This window comes from Callospermophilus lateralis, chromosome 16 (genome assembly GCF_048772815.1).
Source record: "Callospermophilus lateralis isolate mCalLat2 chromosome 16, mCalLat2.hap1, whole genome shotgun sequence".
In the NCBI taxonomy this organism is placed as follows: domain Eukaryota; kingdom Metazoa; phylum Chordata; class Mammalia; order Rodentia; family Sciuridae; genus Callospermophilus; species Callospermophilus lateralis.
The window spans coordinates 17496875-17519382 of NC_135320.1; the positions used below are offsets into that span (position 1 = coordinate 17496875).

Genomic DNA, 22508 nt, shown 5'->3' on the forward strand with positions numbered 1-22508 from the left:
CTGAGTTTTAAAAAATGTGAATCTGCAAGGTTGATGTGACTTTTAAAATCACTGAGAAAGTCACTAAATGAAGTTGTAGAATACTAAAGGCTGCCTTTGATGGGTTCTAATATTTTCTGACTAGATTATAAACTTCATAAAGAGAAGAGCCATATATCTTTGTAGTCCCCATTATATGTAGCACAATATATAGAAAGCTCAGGAAGTATAACTAGCAAATCCAAGATTAGAAGACGACTAAGGTCTGTGAGGCCAAAATCACTATTAGTATTATTTTACTTTTTAATAAGTTATTTTAAATCAAATGAATAAAAGGAATAGTGAGACAAAATAGATGGGTACTGGCTAAGACACACTTTGAACAAGACGCTGCCCTCCAAATCCATAAGTACCTCATTACCTCATCACACAACATCACCCAAGAGCGTAAGATTTCAACTATTTTTTCTTAAAACTTGCCTTTAAATTTTGCATTACTTTATACTTTCGAAACCTTCAAATTTGAGGATATAATAGTTCATAAATGCTAGTTGAATTGTGAAGACAATTAACTCCAGGAAATGCCCACTTTTAGCTGCAATACTTAAAAAGTCAATGCCAGTCTTCAGACTGTAAAGTCAACAATTTCAACACAATGAAAAAGTATTTTATCTTACATAAGTACATAAATATTCAAAAATAGTGTTGTGTCGTGTATACAATGGCTTTTTAGCCAAAAAAAAAAAGCAGACTATGTTGATTAAACTGTACTTTTTTTAAATCAGTTATCTTCCTCTCATTAAACAGCCTATTCTTGCATTTTTTTTCTCTTTACATTATTCTTGCTTGTGATCTGAGAAGCACCAGAAACTAAAACTTCAATACTAAGCAAGACAAATGGGAAAGTAGAAAGTATGTTTTACCTCTGAAAAAATAAAAGGATTAAATTACTTTTCTAAATTGCTACACTATTAGCAAGTTTAGATATACCTTATTAATGTCTGTTCACAACCTAAAGATTTATTTGATTACTGCTCATTTCATTAGTGATGATTAGCATACCAAAATACAAAGGCTAAGTAAGTACTGTTGACTGTTCTCCAAAATACAAAATATAGTAATTGAGACAGCAGCATTTAGTTAGAAGTCCCTATACCAAGAGAATCCACTGGACAAAATTTTTTAATTTAAGTTAATTTTTTGAACAACATAAAAACTATTTGTAGAGATTGCCACATCATGACTTTTAATTTCTCACAGGTATTCCAAAGGAGAAAAGTCTAATTTTTATTTAGTAGAATAAAATTTATTTTATTTTGCAATGGCTGTATGGACCTATTAAGTCCTTTTATAAACAAAGGACATGTTATGGGATCTTGGTGATCTTGGACTATTTCATAATCCTAAATATTATTTCATCATTATTAACCATAATTAATTATGCTATTAAATAAAAAACTAAAAAAATAGAGACCTATATAATGATGATATAATGAAATATACTGAAATAATCATTATTTCTTCTTATTGCTCTGCCCAAAATATGGCATCATCTTTTAGGAAAGTAAAAAGACTTGAAACATCATTTTTGTAGTCCACATTAGGTTTCTATGCAGAAGAGTTGACATCACAATCTTAAGATTGCTAGTCTTAAAAAGACCAGCTTGTAAGGTTGGCCATTGGCTAGCTTTTAGGAACTTGGCTAGTAACGAGTTCCCTACATCAACACAAAATTTTCCCTAAATCTTAAGGGTAGCTCATTGTACATACACAGTTTGTACAAATAATATGGTGTATGCTATGAACATCCATTGCTATGGTTTAAGTATCTGTGTCCCTCCAAAATTCATGTTAAAATCCTAACTTCCAAGGTAACAGTGTGAAGAAGTGAGGTCTTTGGGATTAGGCCATACAGGCAAAGCCCTCATGAATGCAATTAGTGCCCTTAAAAGGGCCTAAGAGACCCTTTGACCCTTCGGTCATAAGAGGTTAGAGTGAAAAGACAGCCAACCTGAACCAGGAAGCAGGCCCTCACCAGACACCAAAACCACTAATACCTTGATCTTGGACTTCCCAGCCTCCAGAACTATCATAAGCCACTCAAATCTATAGTATTTTGATTTAGATAACCACTTTCTTTTCGGAGTCTGAAATTTTGATGTATTATAGTCAGTGGGTATCTACACTACTAGTCTCCAGTAAAATGCATGGAAGATGAGACAATAATTAGTTTCTTGGACAGAAATCTCACACAAATGTTGCTGCATTTTTGTTGATGGGGGAGGGTACACTCAGTGGGACCTCATGAAAGGGAGGGAGCATGAGGAAGCCTGCAGGTAAATTCTTCCAGATTCAGCCTTTGTCTTTTTCACTTACAGACTACCTGTGTGCATCCTGACCACATCTCTGCAATAAAGTTTAGCTATGAGTCCCAGCTGCTGACTCCATGAGTCTTCCTAATGAATCTCCCAACAGCAGAAACACACAGCTGAGAATTCAGAACTTTTTACTTTCCACCCATAACAATGATTAACAGAAGAATACATCTCACAATCATTAATCAGAAGACAAAAACAAAGTGAGAAATAGCATTCTGTTCTAACAATGATGGTGAAATTATGTGTGTTTAGATGATCATACCATAAAAAAATTTTCTCAGATGCAATAATTAATGAGTAAGCAATATATGTCTTCTATGGACAAAAAGGAAGTACAATTTTCTCACTTGTTGGTATTGAACACAAAAGTCTTCAAGACAATATTCCACAACAAAAACCTGGTCAATTTTGCTCAAGAATATGTGATGATTTTTTTCATTGTTTTATGGTATTTATGCATCAAAATTTACTTACTACAAAAAGAGCTGCTACATTTAAATTCCTATTAAAATTTCTAATAGTTGGTTTTTACTTTCTCTCTATTTTTGATTAATTAATTTTTCATAAGAAAACTAAAACTATATTTTTTTAGAAGAACTGCTGGACCAGATGGCAAACTGAATAACTACTTTTCCTGGTAGATTCAGGGGTAAATAGTCATAAATATATTGAACATACATACTAACTCACTGAGTCAGTGGAGATTGAGTGGTACATGATGATTTAAATTCAATTCATAAGAAAAGCGTTTTGCAGAAGTCTAAGAAAGTTTTAAAAACTGCACATATTTGTAGAGGGAATCCAGAATATTCAAATCCCTTTCACAGTATTCATCTACATTGAAGATGTAACATAAAGTTCTGAAAGAGTTTGATGCCACACACATATTGTCAATCAACTATTGCTCTAAATCCTTGCTCACCAAAGAATCTACTATTGATAACCTAATTTCGTATGTTTATTTTCCAACAAAGAAACAATGCTCTCACTAACTAAAAAGAGTACAGTATAAATTGGGTTTCCAGTGATAAAACAGAAATTCCAGTATTTTGGGGGAGATTTTTCTTAGGTTGTTTATTAACAGCTTCTTAAAGTTTTCGTACCTGCAAATTAGGACCCCACAAGAATGGACTAAATTATATGGCTTATAAAAACAGTTGACACACACTTTTTTCTGATGGGACATTTCCTAATTGATTTTTATCTGTATTCATCACATAATACTTTTATAATTATTTTGTTTTCTGAGTTGTTCCGTCCAGCATTAGGACCTTAGAAGGCTTCAACCTCTTTTAAATGCACAAACCAGTAAGGGAAGGGAAATGTTCAGTTTGATAGTTATTGACTTATAAGAAAATTAGCATAATCCATTGTTAAACAGACATGAAAATATAAAATACTTCTGTTGGATGATTAAATGTATTAATTTCTTTGAAAATGTCAGGGAGAAATGCTTTTAAATGTTATTCTACATCAAAAGTAAAGGGCACTCACCAGTTTACCCCATCTGCTTCCACCCAGGCAAAACGGTACTCGTTGACCCGGAGCATCAGCTGCAGACACCCAGCAACACACTGCACATACTGAGAACTCTACACACACAAAAAAAAGTACATAGTTTTAAAATGGGAAAGCATTTAAAGTCATGAAATCATGCGCACCCATTTCTACAGGAAAAGTTTAGTTTTTTACTGAAATTGGTTAGCATCATTTCATCAGAAATTCCCTGATATCTTTTCAAAAGTTGATCCTTATGTTTGCCTTTATCTCTGCTTCTTAAAAATGAAGACGATTTTGTCTCCCAAATTACACCTACACAATGCAAGACAATTTAACATATATAATTAGGGAAATAAAGACATAAAGTAAAAGTATATTTGATACAGTTTGATAAATAAGCATAATGAGTTGTAACATTTCAAATACTCCCAAATAGAGGCACTATAGAGAAAAAAATAGTAATTATTCATGATTATACAAATATCAAAGAACAATAATAAAAATGAAAAAAAGAGTGGATGCATCAAGACAGGCCTATAATTAAATGACTTTAGACAAGTTATTGAATCTTTCTAATACAGTATTTAGTTTCTTGGTCCTTAAACTGAAGGGGTACTGTTTGTTTAAGGAAAATAATTCACTGAGCACACAACTAGACACAGCTTCAAAAAAGATCTGTATGGCACATTTAAAAAGTCAAATAAACACCTGTAAAAGGCAGTTCATGATTCTTAAAACAGTCATAGTAACTACCTTATAGAAATCAAGTTTAAATCTGAAATTTCCAATAAATATGAATCATTCTCCTCAAAGTTACAAACCCCTCCTTTTTACCAAAGCTAGTAGAAATACCTGGTCTGGGCTCTTCTTTAAATAGTTACAATGAGTCTTATATTTTTTAAGAAGTGGAAAGACTTAAAAGAAATTTCAGACTCTAGCCTTCATAAAGAGTATACTATTAGAAACAAATTTTTCAAAGGAAAGAACCATGGATATTATAAAAATTCACAAAACCTAATATATATGACACTACTAAAATCTATAGTATCATTTAAATAACATTTGTAAAAGTCTAACACTTCAAAGAAAGTCTGGGCACTCAAATACAAAACTGCAATGATATCATGTACATTTGGTAGAAATAGACAAATGTTATCAAGGAAAAGGTTATATGTTATGCTCCACCTAGAAAGTAGTAACACTGTTCACACAACATATCCAGGAATATACTTGCCTGAAAACTCAAAACATTAGCATAATGACAAAAAATAGTGCATTTTCAGCTCCTAAAACAATCTTGATAATGGAACAAAATATGTATTTTTCCAATTAAGCCAGAAGGTACAAACCCTTACTAAAGAAGAGGAATTCCACCTTTCATGTTTAGAGAGATATCTTGTGGAAGATTCTAGACATAAATGAAAATGGGGGGAAAATGGCAAAAAAGGGGCACTCTCTCCTCTTCATTTATCATTTTCCTCTCAACACAAAAATTCTTGATTTATTTTAAGTCTTTTCTATGTTCCTTCACCATGGCTATTGAAATCTGTAATATAGTACAAGTATGGATTCTTCACTACTGGTGGCAGCTTCATTATAAATGAACTGGTCCCACAGCTGAGGGTACTATACTTGTACACTGTCAAAGGACCCTGTGCTTCTCTTTAATAGGCAGTGGCACACATTTATTGTAATAATCAACTGTGTAATTATTAACTTAATGCTGTGCTCCCAGACACAATGTGGCCCTCCGAAGGCAGGACTCATGCCCATCTTGTTCAGCACTTCACTCACAGCATCATGCTATACCTATAAGGCACTCAACAAATATTTCTCGAATTAACAAACAATGGAATGTGCAAATAAACCTTATATCTTATACTAATTCCAGATGAGTAGTGCCCAAGTAGACATGATTTGATGGTTTAAAAGTCTAAGACTGTGATCAAAATTGCTATACTGATAATAATCAAAACTGTAGAGATAGACACAATTTATCATTATTACCCTATCTCTTCTGGAAGCCAAGATAATTTGATTGATTATTCAAAGTATTTCCTAGAGAAATTATGGACCTAATATAACTGCCTATTTTTTAAATTTAAATAATCTCAATTTGAGAACTCATGTAAATTTCTAATTTTCAGTTATGTCATCCTACTTTACTAGGAAATTTAGAGTATTAATAGCTCAGTTAGCTCAATAGTTTCCATGTAAGTTGCTAAAGTAATTCATTTCTCCACTGAAGAAGTATTATTGTATTTGGACTGATTTATTCAATAGTCAAACAAAAAAGACGTTGTAGATACTCACTCTATTATTTCCTGAATACTCTTTCTTATTATTTTTTAATATCATTCACATTTAGTTCTTTATTTTAAAGTCTTCCATGTAATAAAAATAAATTTTTTAACCTTTGTAACTATCAAAATATGTCAAAAATGAGCCAGGCACAGTGTGTGCTCCTGTTAATTCCAGTGACTTGGGAGCCAGAGGAGGATCACAATTTTGAGGCCAGCCTGGACAACTTAAGAGAGACCCCCATCTTGAAAAAAAAATGAATCTTAAAGGCTAGGTATGTAGCTCAATGGTAAAATGCCCCTGGGTTCAATCCCCAGTACCAAAAGAAAATGAAAAACAAAAACAAAACAACTTTTTACAAAGACAACTTATGAACATGTACATTTTTCAACATACTTTCAAAAAAAATTAAATATCAAAATAAAAGGAGAAATTGAAATTTCCCATTTTAATAACATGAACAATTCATCATTATGACAACCACTTCTTCAAATGGGGAATATAAGGCTTACACATTTGATATAATTGTTGAAATTAAAGTAATGAGTTCAAGCTGGATGCAGTGGTGCATGTCTATAATCCTAGAGAGCTAAGAGGCTGAAGCAAGAAAATCACAAATTGGCAGACAGCTGGTTGACCACTGCTAATCATCTGTCATTTGTCCATTTGCCCACCATTTGCCAGCAGACTACCCACGGATCGCAAGCTGCCCACTGCCGCCTGGAAGTCCATATCAAGAGTACCCACAGGTTTGGATACATGAGGCCACTGCCATCTTGGGACACAGGCCAGGCCTGGACTCAGGGCCTGCAGGTTTGCCACAACCACTGCCACCATCCTGGGGCATGGCTGCCTCAGTCTAGGGATACCAGCCAGGGCCTAGAGATATATTGTCAGGGTACCTGCTGGTCTGGTTGTGCCTGAGGTCTTCCTGCTGGGTAAGCTAGTGGCTGCCCTCTGGCCGCCTCTTTGCAGGGTCGCTCCTTTGTGTGAGCGCATCCCTGGTGGTCTCTCTGCAAGCTGAAATGGCATTGAGATCTTGGGACTCCAGCAAGGCAGCACCTGGGAAATCTGAAGCCCAGGATCCATCAGATTGCAGCTTGAGTCTGTGTGGGGCCAGTGTGGGCCTGGCAAGCCTGTGGAAAGCTGGAAACTGAGGGCAGCTCCCCAGGTAAAGCACAGGTTGGAGAAACTGGGCTCTCTCCCGCTCAGTGAGTCCCGAAGTGCACATGGGCAGAAGGGGCCAGCACAACGGGTAGGAAGACTAGAAGAGGGTGTGAGGGCATCTTGCTATAGGTTCACCCAGCCAATGGGTCTGGCACCCACAGGACTGGAGCTACCATCAAAATTCAGATAACCCCACCTACCAGCAGAGAAGGGGAGCTGAGAAAATTTTTAAAAGCCAACGGAAGCAATCGTTCAATTTTCCATTGAGACTTTCCTTTTTTTTTTTCTTCTCCTTCTCTCTCACATCTCTACCATCTTTGGATCCAAATATTTTCCATGTATCAATTTATTGAGGAATGGGATGTCTGAATAGTATATTATAGTTTTATTGTATATTCTTATCTTTATAGTTTTATTTTTTGATCCCCCTATATATTTTTTCTCCTTTATCTGTCTCCCTGGTTTCTCTTTCTTGCCTCTCTCATGCTAACAGCCAACTGCTACTAATTCCTCCCCCTCACTCTTCCTATAAATCTTTACCTCTATCTTCTCCTTTTCCCTCATGAACTCACATCTCATACTACTTCTGTTCTCTCACTATCCATCGTTTAAAAAGGTAAACCCTTTTAGCAAACTTACTGTTTATATTTTAGACAATAATTGAATATATCATTCTACGTATAGTGACAAAACTGTAGACATCTTAATAGGAGCTATTTGTTTGAAGGTTGTATATTGTTTGCATTGGGTGCTGTTAATATTGGTCTCCCTCTTAAAGGTGAGGTACTGGAAGCCTTCAGGGATACTGTAAGTCTACAGGATAGAAACTGTACTGCCTCAGATCCACACTGCTAGAGGGGAAGACACACAAACAATATGAAAAAACAAGAAAACAAAGCACCTCAAACAAACCAAAACATTCTAACAATAGAATCCATAGACAACAGAGTAGAAGAAATGTCAGAGAATGGGTTTAGAAGGTACATAGTTACACTGATCTTCAAACTAAAGGATGGTATCAGAAAGAAAATGCAGGCATTGAAAGACCACTTCTATAAAGAGGCAGAGATTATAAAAAGGAAGCAAGCAAAAATCCTCGAAATGAAGGGAACAATAAATCAAATTAAAAATTCAGTGGAAAGTATCACCAACAGACTAGACCACCTAGAAGACAGACCCTCAGGTAATGAAGACAAAATATATACTTCTGAAAATAAAGTCAACCATACAGAGAACATGGTAAGAAATCATGAACAGAACTTCCAAGAAATATGAAATAACATGAAAAGATCAAATTTAAGATTTATTATATACAAAACATGGAGATATAAGCCAAAGGAATACACAATATTTTCAATGACATAATATCAGAAAACTTGCCAAACCTAAAGAATGAAATGGAAAATCAAATACAAAATTTTTATTGGACCCCAAATGTACAAAATTACAGCAGAACCACACCAAAGCACATTATAATGAGAATGACTAACATACGAAATAAGAATTTTAAAGCCTATGAGAGAAAAAAATCAAATTACATATATGGGGAAACCAGTTTGTATCTGAGGGCTGAGAATATGGCTAGTGACAGAGCAACCCTAGGAATGATGAGAAGGAAAAAAGCATCACCTGAAGGATCCAATAAAGCAAAGTTCTCTAGTAGGAATCATTTTCCTTGCTCTGAATCAGAAAATTAAACAAACAAAAGAATAATCAAGAAGTGAAACACCTCAGGCTTAGAGGAAAAACTAAAGCAAATACTTTGATAATGTCAAGATTCTTGAGTACAGTATATGTTGACATCAGGGACTGTAAAAAAATAAAATAATGAAATGTTGCCATTTCCACTGTTAGTTATTATTACAAAAGATAGATTCTGATGGAAGGAAAGAAATGGTGGAGAAGGGGTAGGAGAAAAACTGAGCACCTACTATGTGGAAATTCTTCATATAAGGAAACAACATATTTTTGTTTCATCTAAGTCTTCCAGCAACACTTTTAAGTATATATATTATTCAGCTTGCTTTGTAACTGAAGAATCAGAATTTTAACGAGATGATACAACTTTTCTAAGTCCATACAACTAAATGGTAAAGAATGTCTAACCCAAGATGGCCTAACATAATTCCTTCTATCAAACTGTGTTTCTTCCCAAAGGGCAAGAAATTCTCATTGTTGAACAATTTTCATTTCTTCTGGAAATGTGCTGCATACAACATCATTTTACTACGAAGTCAAGTGTTGCTTATGGCAAAATTTTTCACATTTCCTACATGTATAAAAAATGGATAAACAAATGAGGAATATAATGATAATAGTGATTTTTCTATGAAACTATTTCTATCCCTGTTTTTTTTTTCCTGGTTCTGAGAGTTGTACTTTACCACTAAGCTACATCGCCAGTCTTTTTTTTTTTTTTTTTTTTTTTCAAATCAGAGTCTTGATAAGTTGCTGAAGATCTCACTAAGTTATTGAGGCTGGTCTCAAACTTGCAATTCTCCTGCTTCTGCCTCCCAAGTTGCTAGTAGTTGAGATATTCTTGCCTTTTCATTTTTGAAACACTGGTTAAAAAAAAAAAAGCAGCAGTACAGATCATGTATGTTTATTTATTGTTTTAAAGTAAAATTGAAAAGTTATCAATTAAAATATTCATTATTCTTAATTTTTAAAAAAGTGAGACAGACTTGAATTGGCACAAGAAGTGAACTCTCTACATACCCAAGCTAGTGTTCTTCTCACTGTGCTATGTATTCTACCTGAGAACCTACCACAACCTGCACTCTATACAACAAACCTCAGTGATAAAGAAAACACCATCTTTACTTCTCAACACATTTAAGAGAATATTATTTAGAATAAACTCCCTGATGTTGCTGAAAATACAAATTCATGCCATATTACAGTACAATAATCACATCAAATGGAAGGAAACTAATAACTGACAGAATTCACCGTCCTAGAGAATATGGTCTCAGAGATTCACAGTCTACAGAATTACAAAGTAATTCAAGAATTAAGAAATTATAATATAAATGCACAATAAAAGAAATACAAAAGCATCAATGATATTGTACCAAAGTAAAACCTAATATTTTAAAATTGTCTATGGACAATTTTCATTACTCATTTTGATGATAATATGACTAAAGTACAAACTAAAATAAAGAAATAACACATTATTCACCTATATTTTGGAATTGTGAGCTCTTGAAAAAAAAAAGTCAGCATTGAAGCACAGAGCAGTTGTTTCATAAATACTGAGTGAAAATATTCAGGACACTGGTATCAGTGACAGATGAACTTTGGAAATATAACTGACTAAAATAAACTGCAGCAACCACTCTTACATGAAATGGAAGGATCCTGATTTAATTTAATATGTTTCATGACTATTGAATGACTTTCCTTTCTTTTTTTTCTTCAAAGAGAGAGTGAGAGTGAGAGTGAGAGAGAGAGAGAGAGAGAGACAATTTTTTAATATTTATTTTTTCGTTCTCGGCGGACACAACATCTTTGTTTGTATATGGTGCTGAGGATCGAACCCAGGCCGCATGCATGCCAGGCGAGCGCGCTACCACTTGAGCCACATCCCCAGCCCGACTCTCCTTTCTTAAAACAAAAAGTAAATGTACATATGTGTACATAGATGAGGTTTCTTTGCTTCTATCAGAAAGACATCGACTTAAATTGCACAGGACAATATCAGGTATCAGTAGGGAACTGGAACAAATGGCACTCTTATGCTTTGTTGAGAGGTGCATAAATTGGTTTAGAAAACTGGCAATATGTACTATAATTAAATTCATATAACTCATTACTGAGCAAGTCCATTCTATAATTAGGCACTCCAGATGCAAAAAGAATGTTCACAGCAAGATTATTCACAATAGCCAAAAACTAGAAGCAATCACTCAATATATAGCACTAATAGAAAAATAATGCTAAATGCTGTGAGTAAATTTCACAGACACAATGTTGAACAAGCAAATCCAAATGTATGAATATGACTGCATTTGTATGCAGTTCAGGATCAGACTATATTAATTTATGGTAATAGATAATATAGTACCAATAATTTTATCAGAATTGAGGTGAAGGGAGATCTCAAACAGGTAGAATTACAATGTATAAACTCATCCCACCAACTAGCATCTGACCTGTGCATTTCACTTTACGTAAGTTAAGACATTTAAAAAACAAAAAAGAAGAAGGCTGGGAATGTAGCTCAGTGACAGATCACTTGCTTAGGCCTTGAGCTCAATCCCCAGCAACGCCAAAAAATAATGGTAGGGTGGGGGCAAAAGAAGGGAAGAGAGGAAAAGAAGCAAAGAAGGGAGTGAATACCACAACAAGAATCAGAAGTTTTGCCACACTATCTTGGGTACATCACTTAACCTCTTCAAAATTGTTTCACTATCAATAAAAGAAAATATCAACCCTAACAAACAAAACAAATCTCTGTTATGAAATGGAAATCAATTTCTATAAACACTAGATAATTGTAAGGTATACTATTATTACCTCATATTCAGGAATTAAAATGCATATAGCCAAGAATTCTCTTGAAGATGACTTATGAAAAGAGATCATTTAGTCAATATTCATAAAATACCTAGATTAAATTGAGATATATTCTTGAAAACTTCACTGATAATTTACAAATTTATAAATGTGCAAGTAACATTTTCAATATAATTTCCTTAATTAATATACTGTAGTTACATAACTATTGAGAATCTTATGAGGAAAAAGTGTTGTTAATATAACTAAGAAAACATGATTTACTTTATAAATTGCTAATTTATATACAACTTTCAAGAATACATCTAAGACATAGTATTAGGTTATCTTATTATTATCAGTGCTATGCTTTCAAAATGACATATAAAAGGTAGTCTTGTATTCAAATACTTCATCATTTAATTTTCTTTTATACTGTGTGTGTGTATAATCCCTAGGAACTCCTTCCAAAAATTCGATCAGAAAAATAAAAGATTTTAAAAGAAACTGAAGACTTTAGAAGATGGAAAGTTCTCTCATGTTCTTGGATAGGCAGAATTCATACTGTCAAACAGCCATATTACCAAAAGTTTTATACAGATTTAATGCAATTCCTATCAAGATCCCAATGACATTCTTCATAGAACTAGAAAAAGCAGTCATGAAATTCGTCTGGAAAAATAAGAGACCCAGAATAGCCAAAGCAATCCTTAGCAAGACAAGTTAAACAGGAAGCATCACAATAGCAGATCTTAAACTATACTAACGAGCTATAGTAACAAAAACAGCATGGTATTGGCACCAAAATAGACATGTACACCAATGGTACAGAACAGAAGACACAGAGACAAACCCACATAAATACAGTTATCTTATACTAGACAAAGGTACCAAAAACATACAACAAATGGTGCTTCAACAAATGGTGCTGGGAAAACTGAAAATCCATATGTAGCAAAATGAAATTAAACCCCTATCTCTCATCCTGCACAAAAATTAACTCAAAGTGGAACAAGGACCCAAGAATTAAACCAGAGACCCTACACGTAATAGAAGAAAAAGTAGGCCCCAAATCTTCATCATGTAGGCTTAGGACCTGACTTCCTTAAGACAACTCCTAAACGCAAGAAATAAAATCAAGAATCAATAAATTAGATGGATTCAAACTAAAAAGTTTCTTCTCAGCAAAGAAAACAATCAATAATGTGAAGACAGAGCCTACAGAATGGGAGAAAATCTTTACCACATGCACATCAGATACAGCACTAAACTCCAGGATACAGAAAGAATTCGAAACACTTAACACCAAAAAAACAAATAATCCAATCAATAAATGAGCTAAGGAACTGCACAGACACTTCATGGAAGAAGAAATACAATCGATCAACAAACATGAAAAAGTGTTTAACAACTCTAGCAATTAGAGAAATGCAAATCAAAACTACTGTAAGATTTCATTTTACTCCAGTCAGAATGGCAATTATCAAGAAGACAAGCACATCTCAATGTTTGTAGCAGCTCAATTCACAATAGTTGAACTGTGGAAACAGCCTAGATGCCCTTCAACAGATGAATGGATAAAGAAACTGTGAAATATATATTTACAATGTAATATTACTCAGCCTCAAAGAATGAAATCATGGCATTTACAGGTGAATGCACAGAGTTGGACAATATACATGCTAAGCAAAGAAAGTCAATTCCCAAAAAACCAGAGCCCAAATATTTTCTCTGATAAGTGGATGCTCATCCATATGTTTCTTCCTTTTCTTAATATTCATTTTGTATATATATTTTAAAGATCACCAATATTTTGGAGGAACTTTGGATTGAACAGAGGGGAGGAAGAAAAAGGGGAACAGGGAGGGGGAGGAGATGGTAGAATGAGATGGACATTATTACCCCTATGTATGGGTATGATTGCATGAATGGTGTGACTCTACATCAATGTACAACCAGAGAAATGAAAAGTTGTGCTACATTTGTGTAAAAAAAATTTTTAATTAATTTTTTAAAAAAGAATATAAGCAACAATAATTGTTAGCAAGGATGTGAGAGGAAAGGTACACTCAAACATTGCTGGTGGGACAGCAAATTGGTACAACTACTCTGGAAAGCAGTGTAGAGATTCCTCAGAAAACTTGGATTGGAGACACCATTTGGCCCAGCTATCCCACCCCTGTGTTTATACCCAAAGGACTTAAAAATAGGCATACTACAGTGATGTAGCCACTTCAATGTTTATAGCAGCTCAACTCACAAGAGCTAAACTATGGAACCAATCAAAGTGTCCTTCAACAGATGAATGGATAAAGAAAATGTGGTATATATACACAATGTAATATTATCAGCCTTAAAGAAGAACAAAATTATGGCATTTGCAGATAAATGGATGGAGTTGGAGAATGTCATGGTAAGTGAAATAAGCTAATTCCAAAAATCCAAAGACTCAGTGTTTTCTCTGATATGCGGATGCTGATTCATAATGTGGGGGAGGGGCACTAGGGAAGAATGCAGGAACTCTGGATTGGGCAGAGGGGAGTGAGGGGAAGGGAGGGGCTCTAGGGGTAGGAAGAATGATGGAATGAGATAGACATTATTACCCTATGTACATGTATGATTGCAAGAATGATTGTGTATCATGTATGGTCAGAGAAATGAGAAGTTGTGCTTCATTCGTGTACAATGAGTTGAAATGCATTCTGCTGTCATGTATAACTAATTAGAACAAATTTTGAAAAAATTTTTTAATTAAAATTAAAATTCTTATGTTTCTTCCTTTTCTTAATATTCATTTTGTATATATATTTTAAAGATCACCAATATTTAAAAGTATTAACTTCATGATAAAAAACAAAGAAAAACCACCAAGAACTGCTTTGAGTAAATAACATGCTCTTGAAATTTACACTTAAGACAAGTACAGCAATCCCCCTTATTTACCAGTAATATGCTCCAAGAACCCTGGTAGATACCTGAAACTGCAAATAGTCCTAAACCCTATATATGTTTTCTCCTACATATACATATTTATGATGAAGTTTAATTTATAAATTAGACACAGTAAGAGATTAACAACCATAATAATATAGAACAACTGTAACAACAGACTATGACAAAAGTTATTTAAAACTTACAAGTCTTTTATTTCTGGAATTTTCCACTTAATATTCTCAGACCACCATTGACTACTGATGACTAGAAAGCAAAACAACAAAAGAGTGGGGAACTGCTATAATCAACTCATGTTAGTATCACACCCCACAGACTCCACAACTCCCCAGCTAGAGCAGATTATAATTTAAGAATAGGCCTGATTGTGTGCATTACTGACACAGCCCACATATATCTACTGCTTGGACAGCACTTTTGATGGATTGAAAACAAAGAGTTAAATCACGGATATCCTTTACCTCTTCTGAAAGACTGAAAAAAAAAAAAATCACATCATCACAGCACTAAATTAAAAATGAGCCAAAGCAGTAAAACCAACCTTCATTAACAAGGATAGAACTTCCACAGAATTTAAGGAATGTAACAAAAACCCAAAGAAACTAAGTTGTTCTCCCACCATTCTGAAATGCTATCATGGCATGCTAAAACATGGATGAATCTTGAAACATTATGCTAAGTTAAAGAAGCCAGTCACAGAAAACCAAGTACACATTTTCATTTCTGTGAAATGTTTAAAAGAGGAGTAGATTTGTGGTTGCCAGGAGCTGAAAGGGGAGAGCAGAAATGAGAAAGACTGTGGGTGTGTACAGGTGCTTTCCATTTTTCTGAGGTGCTGAAAATGTTCAAAGTTAGACTGTGGTAATGATTGCACAACTGCATAAGTATACTAAAAACCACTGAACTGCAAGTGGATGAATTTTATAGTACATGAAATAAATTTCAATAAAGCTTTTTTTAAAATCTTAAATAAAATTGAAAACTTACTTCCTCACTCAAACCAGCCACACACCCCAGTGCTACCTGGCTAGTGGATGGTACAGATAGACAAAGTTTCCTTCAGCACAAAAAATTCTATTGCGTGGAACTGTTCCAGAACACTGAGATGTAACATGTAACCAGCAAGGAGAATTTGGCAATTCCAGTCTTTCACTAGCAGTGAAACAATGTCCTCTAGAAATAACTGATACAAGACTAGATCTGCAATGGACGTGGACAGAAAACAGGAAACGGTCAAATGTGGAAGCTAGGAGACATTCTGCTTTCCTACCCACAGGTATTAAGTGTTAAGTAGTCAGAAGAAAAAGGAAAACAAAGAAACAAAAACTCCAGATTCTAAGTCTTCCGAAGACGGTAAGAGATCACAGTATTCTCTTGTCAGGCCATCAGCCCAACAATCCACTTTCCAGGTTGTGATGCTTCCTCAGAAAGAGATTTTTTTTTAATCTATATATGACAGTGGAATGGATTACAATTCTTATCACACATATAGAGCACAATTTTTCAAAACTCTGGTTGTATACATTCACACCAATTCCTGTCTTCATTTATGTACTCTGGATAATAATAATCATCACATTCCACCATCATTTATAACCCCATGCACCCTCCCTCCCCTCCAACCCCTCTGCCCTATCTAAAGTCTGTCTATTCCAGAAAGAGAGATTTATAATGTACATTCAAAAACCAGTAAAGAACTAAGTAGATGAAGTAAGTAGATATAATTTGATGTTGTATATTATTTTCACAACTAGGTAAAGAGAATATAACACATTATGAGGAAATTCCACCTTTGCAATATTATATATTAAATTAAAATATTTGTTATGATCCACTCATGATGATGCTTCTGTGGACAATTTTTAAAAATTGTTCAAAATGTTTCTTATAGTGCAGTGTACAAATTTTTCTTGTTTTGTACTGCCATCAAGTGGAAATATTATGAAATGCAGAATACCAAACTGCTTTTCTCCATTCTCTGAAAACCTAAAAGGGGCTTTCAAGACACACTGACCTATTTAAAAGTCTGAGTAGGTAATGTGATTTGAGAAATGCCTAAAAATTCAAACCTGTCCAGTTTCCTCAAGAATAATTCTCTCACTAAGCAATTCATTTCACTGGAGTTTCTGCTACTCATAGGCTGTATGACCTGGGCAAACTGGTGTTTTTCTGCTTGGCCTCCCTGCTTATCATAAAACGTGGCTAATATTACAACCTTCATCAAAGAAAGAGTTTGATTACTCAGGCAATGTAAATGTAAAGTGAGTAAAACAGTGGCAGGCAGAGAGTAAGTGCTCAGTAAATAGATTTCCTCTCCCCACCCTCGTCCCAAAAAGGGCTCAGCTAGTTCTACACTGTGTTCTGATTCCACTTCAGATTCCCTTTTCTGGTCTAACATACTATTTGTCAAATCCTTCAACCCATGCCAACCAGGAAAGCCAGGCTCCTAACTTTGACAATGGATTCTGCTGTCTAGTCTTAGAACATACATAATGGTATGTTCCATTTAGATCATGGAAGCTCTAATAATCAAAATGGGTATTAAATGGCCTATAAAGAGCTTAATTTAGTTCTACTATCTACAGCTTGTAGACACTACTCTCTAATGATGCTTTCAAGTATATCTACTCTCTAAAGGTGCTTTCAAGAAACATTTCCAGCAAATTAAGCTAATTAAAAGCTCACCTTCATTTCTCTTCACCCCACCAATCTTTCTCTCAGCTCATTCCAGTCATACCCATCCTTACTGTGTAAACTTATTTCCAATCCCTGACCTATCAGAGTACAGCAAAGTTAAACCATTCCCAAATGGTTTATCCAAGAAAGGAACTTGGGGAACCATGATTAGTTTTAACCATTAACTTTTTGGCTCTACAAAAAGGTGGGGAGAGATTGATTGAAAGGGAGGGTGAGGGGGTCCAGGTTTGACCACCATGTAGTCCACAAAAAGTCCTAAGCAGCACAGTGCAACAGCACATTTTAAGGCCATCAGTGAACTGAATCCCTGTTAACTGTTCAATACACTATTCACCCACTGGTTAGACAGATATTAGTTAGCTTTGTCAGACAAGAGTGAAGAGATTAACTTTATGATCATTTACTCCAGTTTTACACCTGAATTGAGATGCTTGTTGAATTCAGGTCTAAATGGACTGAAAAAAGAGAACAGAAAGGACAAGTTTCTTGGGGCTGGGATGGTGGCTCAGGGGTAGAGTGCTTGCCTCACATGTGTGAGGTACTGGGTTCAATTCTCAGCACCACATATAAATAAATGAATAAAATAAAGGTCTGTGAACACTAAAAAATATTTTTTTAAAAAAAAAGAAAAACAAGTTTCTTGACCATAGAAAAATTGATCACCACAGATCACACGTAATATATTGTTTTTGTTATGGTTTGGATCTGAAATGTCCCCTGAAAGTCTCATGTTTTAAAGCTTGGTCCCCTTTGATGGATTGATAATTTAAATGGACTACTAGAAGGTGGTGAAAACTATAGGTAGGTGGGGCATGGTTAGAGGAAGTAGGTCACTGGGGATTATATTCTCATCCTTCCTCCCTCTCTCCCTATCCCCTTCCCTTCTTCCCTCCATCTCCCTCTTCTCCTCTACTTCTTTTACTGCCATGAGCTGAGAAGCCTTCCTCCACAACACCATTGCACCATAATGTTCTGCCTCATCTCAGGCCCAAAGCTGTGGAACCAGCTGACCATGGACTGAAACTCTGAACCCAAAAGCCAAAATAAATCTTTCCTCCTTTAAGTTGTTCATATTAGATATTTTGGTTACAGCAAGAAAAAGCTAAATAACACCACTCTGCAATACAACCGAACTAAATGGGGGTGGACAACACATCAAATTCATAGATTTACATTTGAGCAACTAGTAAACCCCTTGAAACTTTAAATATCTGTGACTCAAAAAAATTTCTTTTTATAGTGTGAGGAGGCCAGTGAATTAAGAAGGAATGTACTTACATCACTTGAAGAGACTGTTCCTGTTTCAACAGCAACACCGCTACCACGAAGTTTCTATTACGAAATAAATTACTTATTACTTAGTTTTGTTTTAATTTTTAACCTGATAATAGCTTATAAAAGGGACCTCAGTGAATTTAATAATTATTTTTCCCTAATCCTACTTTATAAAAAAGCATGAGGATGATGTAAAATATTCTAAGTATCATTATACTCTTCCAGAAAATATCTTAATTGATAGATTACTAAAAATGGAAGAATAATCTGATGCTAATCTGATGCTAAATTTTGTATGTGAAAATTTATAATATATATTATATATAATATAATATAATTAAAATTTCCATTTCAAGATTTATTTACTGAATTCTTTTCCAATATGAAGACTGCTTCTCACTGAACTATCTACATCATATTCTGTGGCAAAGCTTTTCAAAATAGGTGCCTGACAATAGAAGATATTACATGAGACTGAAGATTAGATCATCTATAGGAATGCTAATAAATTATGACAATCAACACCTCAAATATTATATAGACATGACCAAAGAAAATGTAAGGTAGAGAGTCAAAGGCTGAAATGCAAGAAGAAAAGTAACAATGAATTTCTCAAAGGAAATGTTTATTTTTATTCAATAACTACCAAGTAGTTGAACTACCAACTACCCAAAAAAAAAAAAAAAATGCCAGTATAAAGTCAAAGAACAAAATATCCAAACCTGTAACTAACTTGAGCTTTTGAAAGTTTATTTCCTCTAAAATCAAGAAAATTATAGTCCTTTTTATGGGGGGAGGAAAAAACACTTGAGGGAAAGAGAGACTTTTCATATATAGCACTGTTCTATGACATTTGAGCAAGGTAAAGGTAGTATATAAAATCATAAATAATCCTACATTACTTCCTTTGAATAAGAAGTCTACAATTTAATACCGATAAAAGGCTATTGAAGAACTTTCTGCTCACAGCAAGAGAGAGTGAGCCTAGAGCAAGCTGAAGCAGTGCGCAGATTATGAGACACAAAGCCAGACTAAGCAGGTACCCTGAAGAGGCACCCTGTCGCAGGATGACTTGCAAAGCCGAAATGCTAAACCACACCGAAAGCCAAAGACTGGGATAAAAAGACAGCAATGGATAGATACAGAAAAGATCTTGAAGACCATTTATCAAATATCAAGAAGCTCAATTCTAATGAAAACCATTCTAGGCACTGAAATATTTACTTCCACAAATGATGAGAGAAAAACTTCCGCAATTGTTGGGACATGGTTACAATTAAGTAACGGTTAATTCTGATGTTGGTTAATTGAGGAAAGATAATCATCTGTGAGGCAGTTTAAGTGATATTTCTATGAGAAAAAGTCTAAGGTGAAACTGCCCAAAGAGTGAGTGCAAGATTATAGAATCAAACTCTCTGCCCTGCCAATATTCATTTTATGAATTCAGCAACAATACAGCCTTAAAAGAAAGCTAACGTTAAAGCAGAAATGAGGTTTATTTAAAAGGAGAGATAATTTCATAATAGAAAAAGGGATCAGTTTTTCCCATTTAACTAATAAGCATTCTGATTCCAAACGATATATATTTAGAAATTTAAAATTTCATTTTCACAAACATATTTTTTCATGTTTTAAATACTATTTGTTAAATACCTCACCAACTCAGTAAAATCTTCAAATTGGTGGTTCTTATAAAAATATTTTACAATGGTCTGGGATTGTGGCTCAGTGGTCGAGTGTTTGCCTGGCACACATGAGGCACTGAGTTCAAACCTCAGCACCACATAAAAATAAAGATATTGTGTCCACCTAAAACGAAAAAGTAAATTTTAAAAAATATTTTACACAATAAGCCAATAAAGACTTAAAATTATTTTGGTGATTAAAAAGATTCAGTTTCATCTCAGACATTCTATCCAAACATTAAAGGCAACTAGACGAAAAGAGGCAAGCAATAAGGCAAAAAGTAAAGCTCAGCAAAGTTTCACGGTGTCTTCCTTTCTGAAGCCTCAAATTAAAATCTGTGGAAATAATAAGGTCACTTGAGACCTATATTACAACTTTCCAAAAATTTATTTCAAATAGATCCTTTTTGGTAACCTAAGGATGACAATATAACAATTACCAATAGTACTTCTCCTAGTCTCATTCTTCCATGTCACCTACCCCACTACATTTTCTTTCCCAGAACACTCCCCCTGACACCCAACGTTATTTCTCTCCTTTTTTAAGCATCATTCCCACCAAACCTCCCCCTTATCACCTAACACTTAGTCACTAGAAACCTAAAAAAAAATTACTCAGAAAAATCATCATAAATGTTCTATTTTACCCATTTTTAAGGAACCATTTATTTGGATAAATACAGAAAATTTGCCAATTTCCTCAGAAAATTTGTCATTTTTCCAGCTGTTTCACCAGCAAACCATCTTCCTTCATGAAGAAGTAGCTCTAGAAATGCCTGGAAGCAACCTAGATGCCCAACAAGCAGCTTCATGTCTCACTTTGAGCCTCACTATTCAATCCCACAGTCATACTGTGGTATCATGAAAACAAGGTGAGACACAGTCATCTCACAGCTGGACTGGGCAGCTCCAGGCTTACCCAGGACATCTGGAAGCCCAATACAGACTTTTGGCCAAGACAAGGATAAGCAGGCTAACTAACGTTCTATAAATGTTGTCTGCGGTTCATAACACCAGTGGTGGCACACAGACCAGTTTGTTTAATGGTGGAACTGGTTAGATGGCTTGACCTGGTTGTGACCAAAAGGATCTGAAAGACCTCAGTAGAAACTTTTGGAGAGCTCTCCCAAAAAACAAGAATTCTTGCACAAATCTTGATGGCTTAAATTCCTGAGGCAGATGTGAAAGCAGCCTGGAAGTCCCCAGGACATGGAGCTCGCCTGCATATTCCCTCCAGCTGCACTACTTCTCCTTTACCAGAGGCCTTAGGTGAGCATGCTCTTTGGAGTTGTGCAGGTCCTCTCGGTTCTCCAAGCTGTATAATCTTGGCAGCCACCTAGAAGGAAGACACTCCCTGACCACTGAAAAGCAAGAGCGGGAAAATGCAAGTGGCAGAAAAGACAGAAAGGTTTGAATTGAAGCCAAAGAAAGAAAAATTAAACATGCTACCATACCCAAGAGTAATTTGGCTTATTTATTAAGTTTTACTTTATAAAGTTCAAAATGGCATTACTTTCAATGAAATTTTTTTTGTAATTCAACATATTTACTATAAATAGTTTAAGAGAACATGGATATTATGTTCCTTTTAAAGATACTAAAAGAAATTTCTGTTACCTGTGAACTCAGCTGAGTTTTTATCCAATTGAAATAGTAATTTAAGTCACTGCCTTCCATCAGTTCTTTTCCCCAAGCTGCTAACTTGGCAATAATTCTTGCTGCCTGAAAACAAAAAAGGAATACATTTGAATACCATCCTGATTGAAAACATCACATCATTTGCCTTAAAACTCAACTTCTAATCACTTTGATATATGATTTTTATAGCACTTGATTCTTGCAAAATAGTTTATAATTCACATTTTTAAATTTATTTTGAAATACAAACATTCAAAATGTATTTTTAGATATGTCCACTAAAGTGAACCAAAATGAGATGTTTTTAAGAATCTCATTTCCAGCTGCTCAGGAGGCTAAGACAAGAGGATCACAAGTTTGAAGCCACCCTGAGCAACTTAGAGAGACCGTGTCAAAGTAAAAAGGTTAGAATGTAGCTCGGTGGTAGAGCACTTTC

General features: G+C 34.7%; 1 protein-coding gene across 2 annotated transcripts in view; it reads right to left on the reverse strand.

Moving 5' to 3' along the window:
• Positions 1 to 22508, reverse strand: part of Atp6v1h (ATPase H+ transporting V1 subunit H) — a 124614-nt gene that overhangs the window by 88978 nt on the left and 13128 nt on the right. Inside the window, exons 6-8 of one of the 2 annotated variants that reach the window (XM_076835492.1) lie at positions 22052 to 22156; positions 18753 to 18806; positions 3852 to 3949 (exon numbers count right to left, since the gene is read on the reverse strand). In XM_076835492.1, coding sequence (XP_076691607.1) covers positions 3852 to 3949; positions 18753 to 18806; positions 22052 to 22156 — 257 coding nt within the window. The remainder of the gene's footprint in view (positions 1 to 3851; positions 3950 to 18752; positions 18807 to 22051; positions 22157 to 22508) is intronic. The other variant, XM_076835493.1, reaches the window with a different exon arrangement.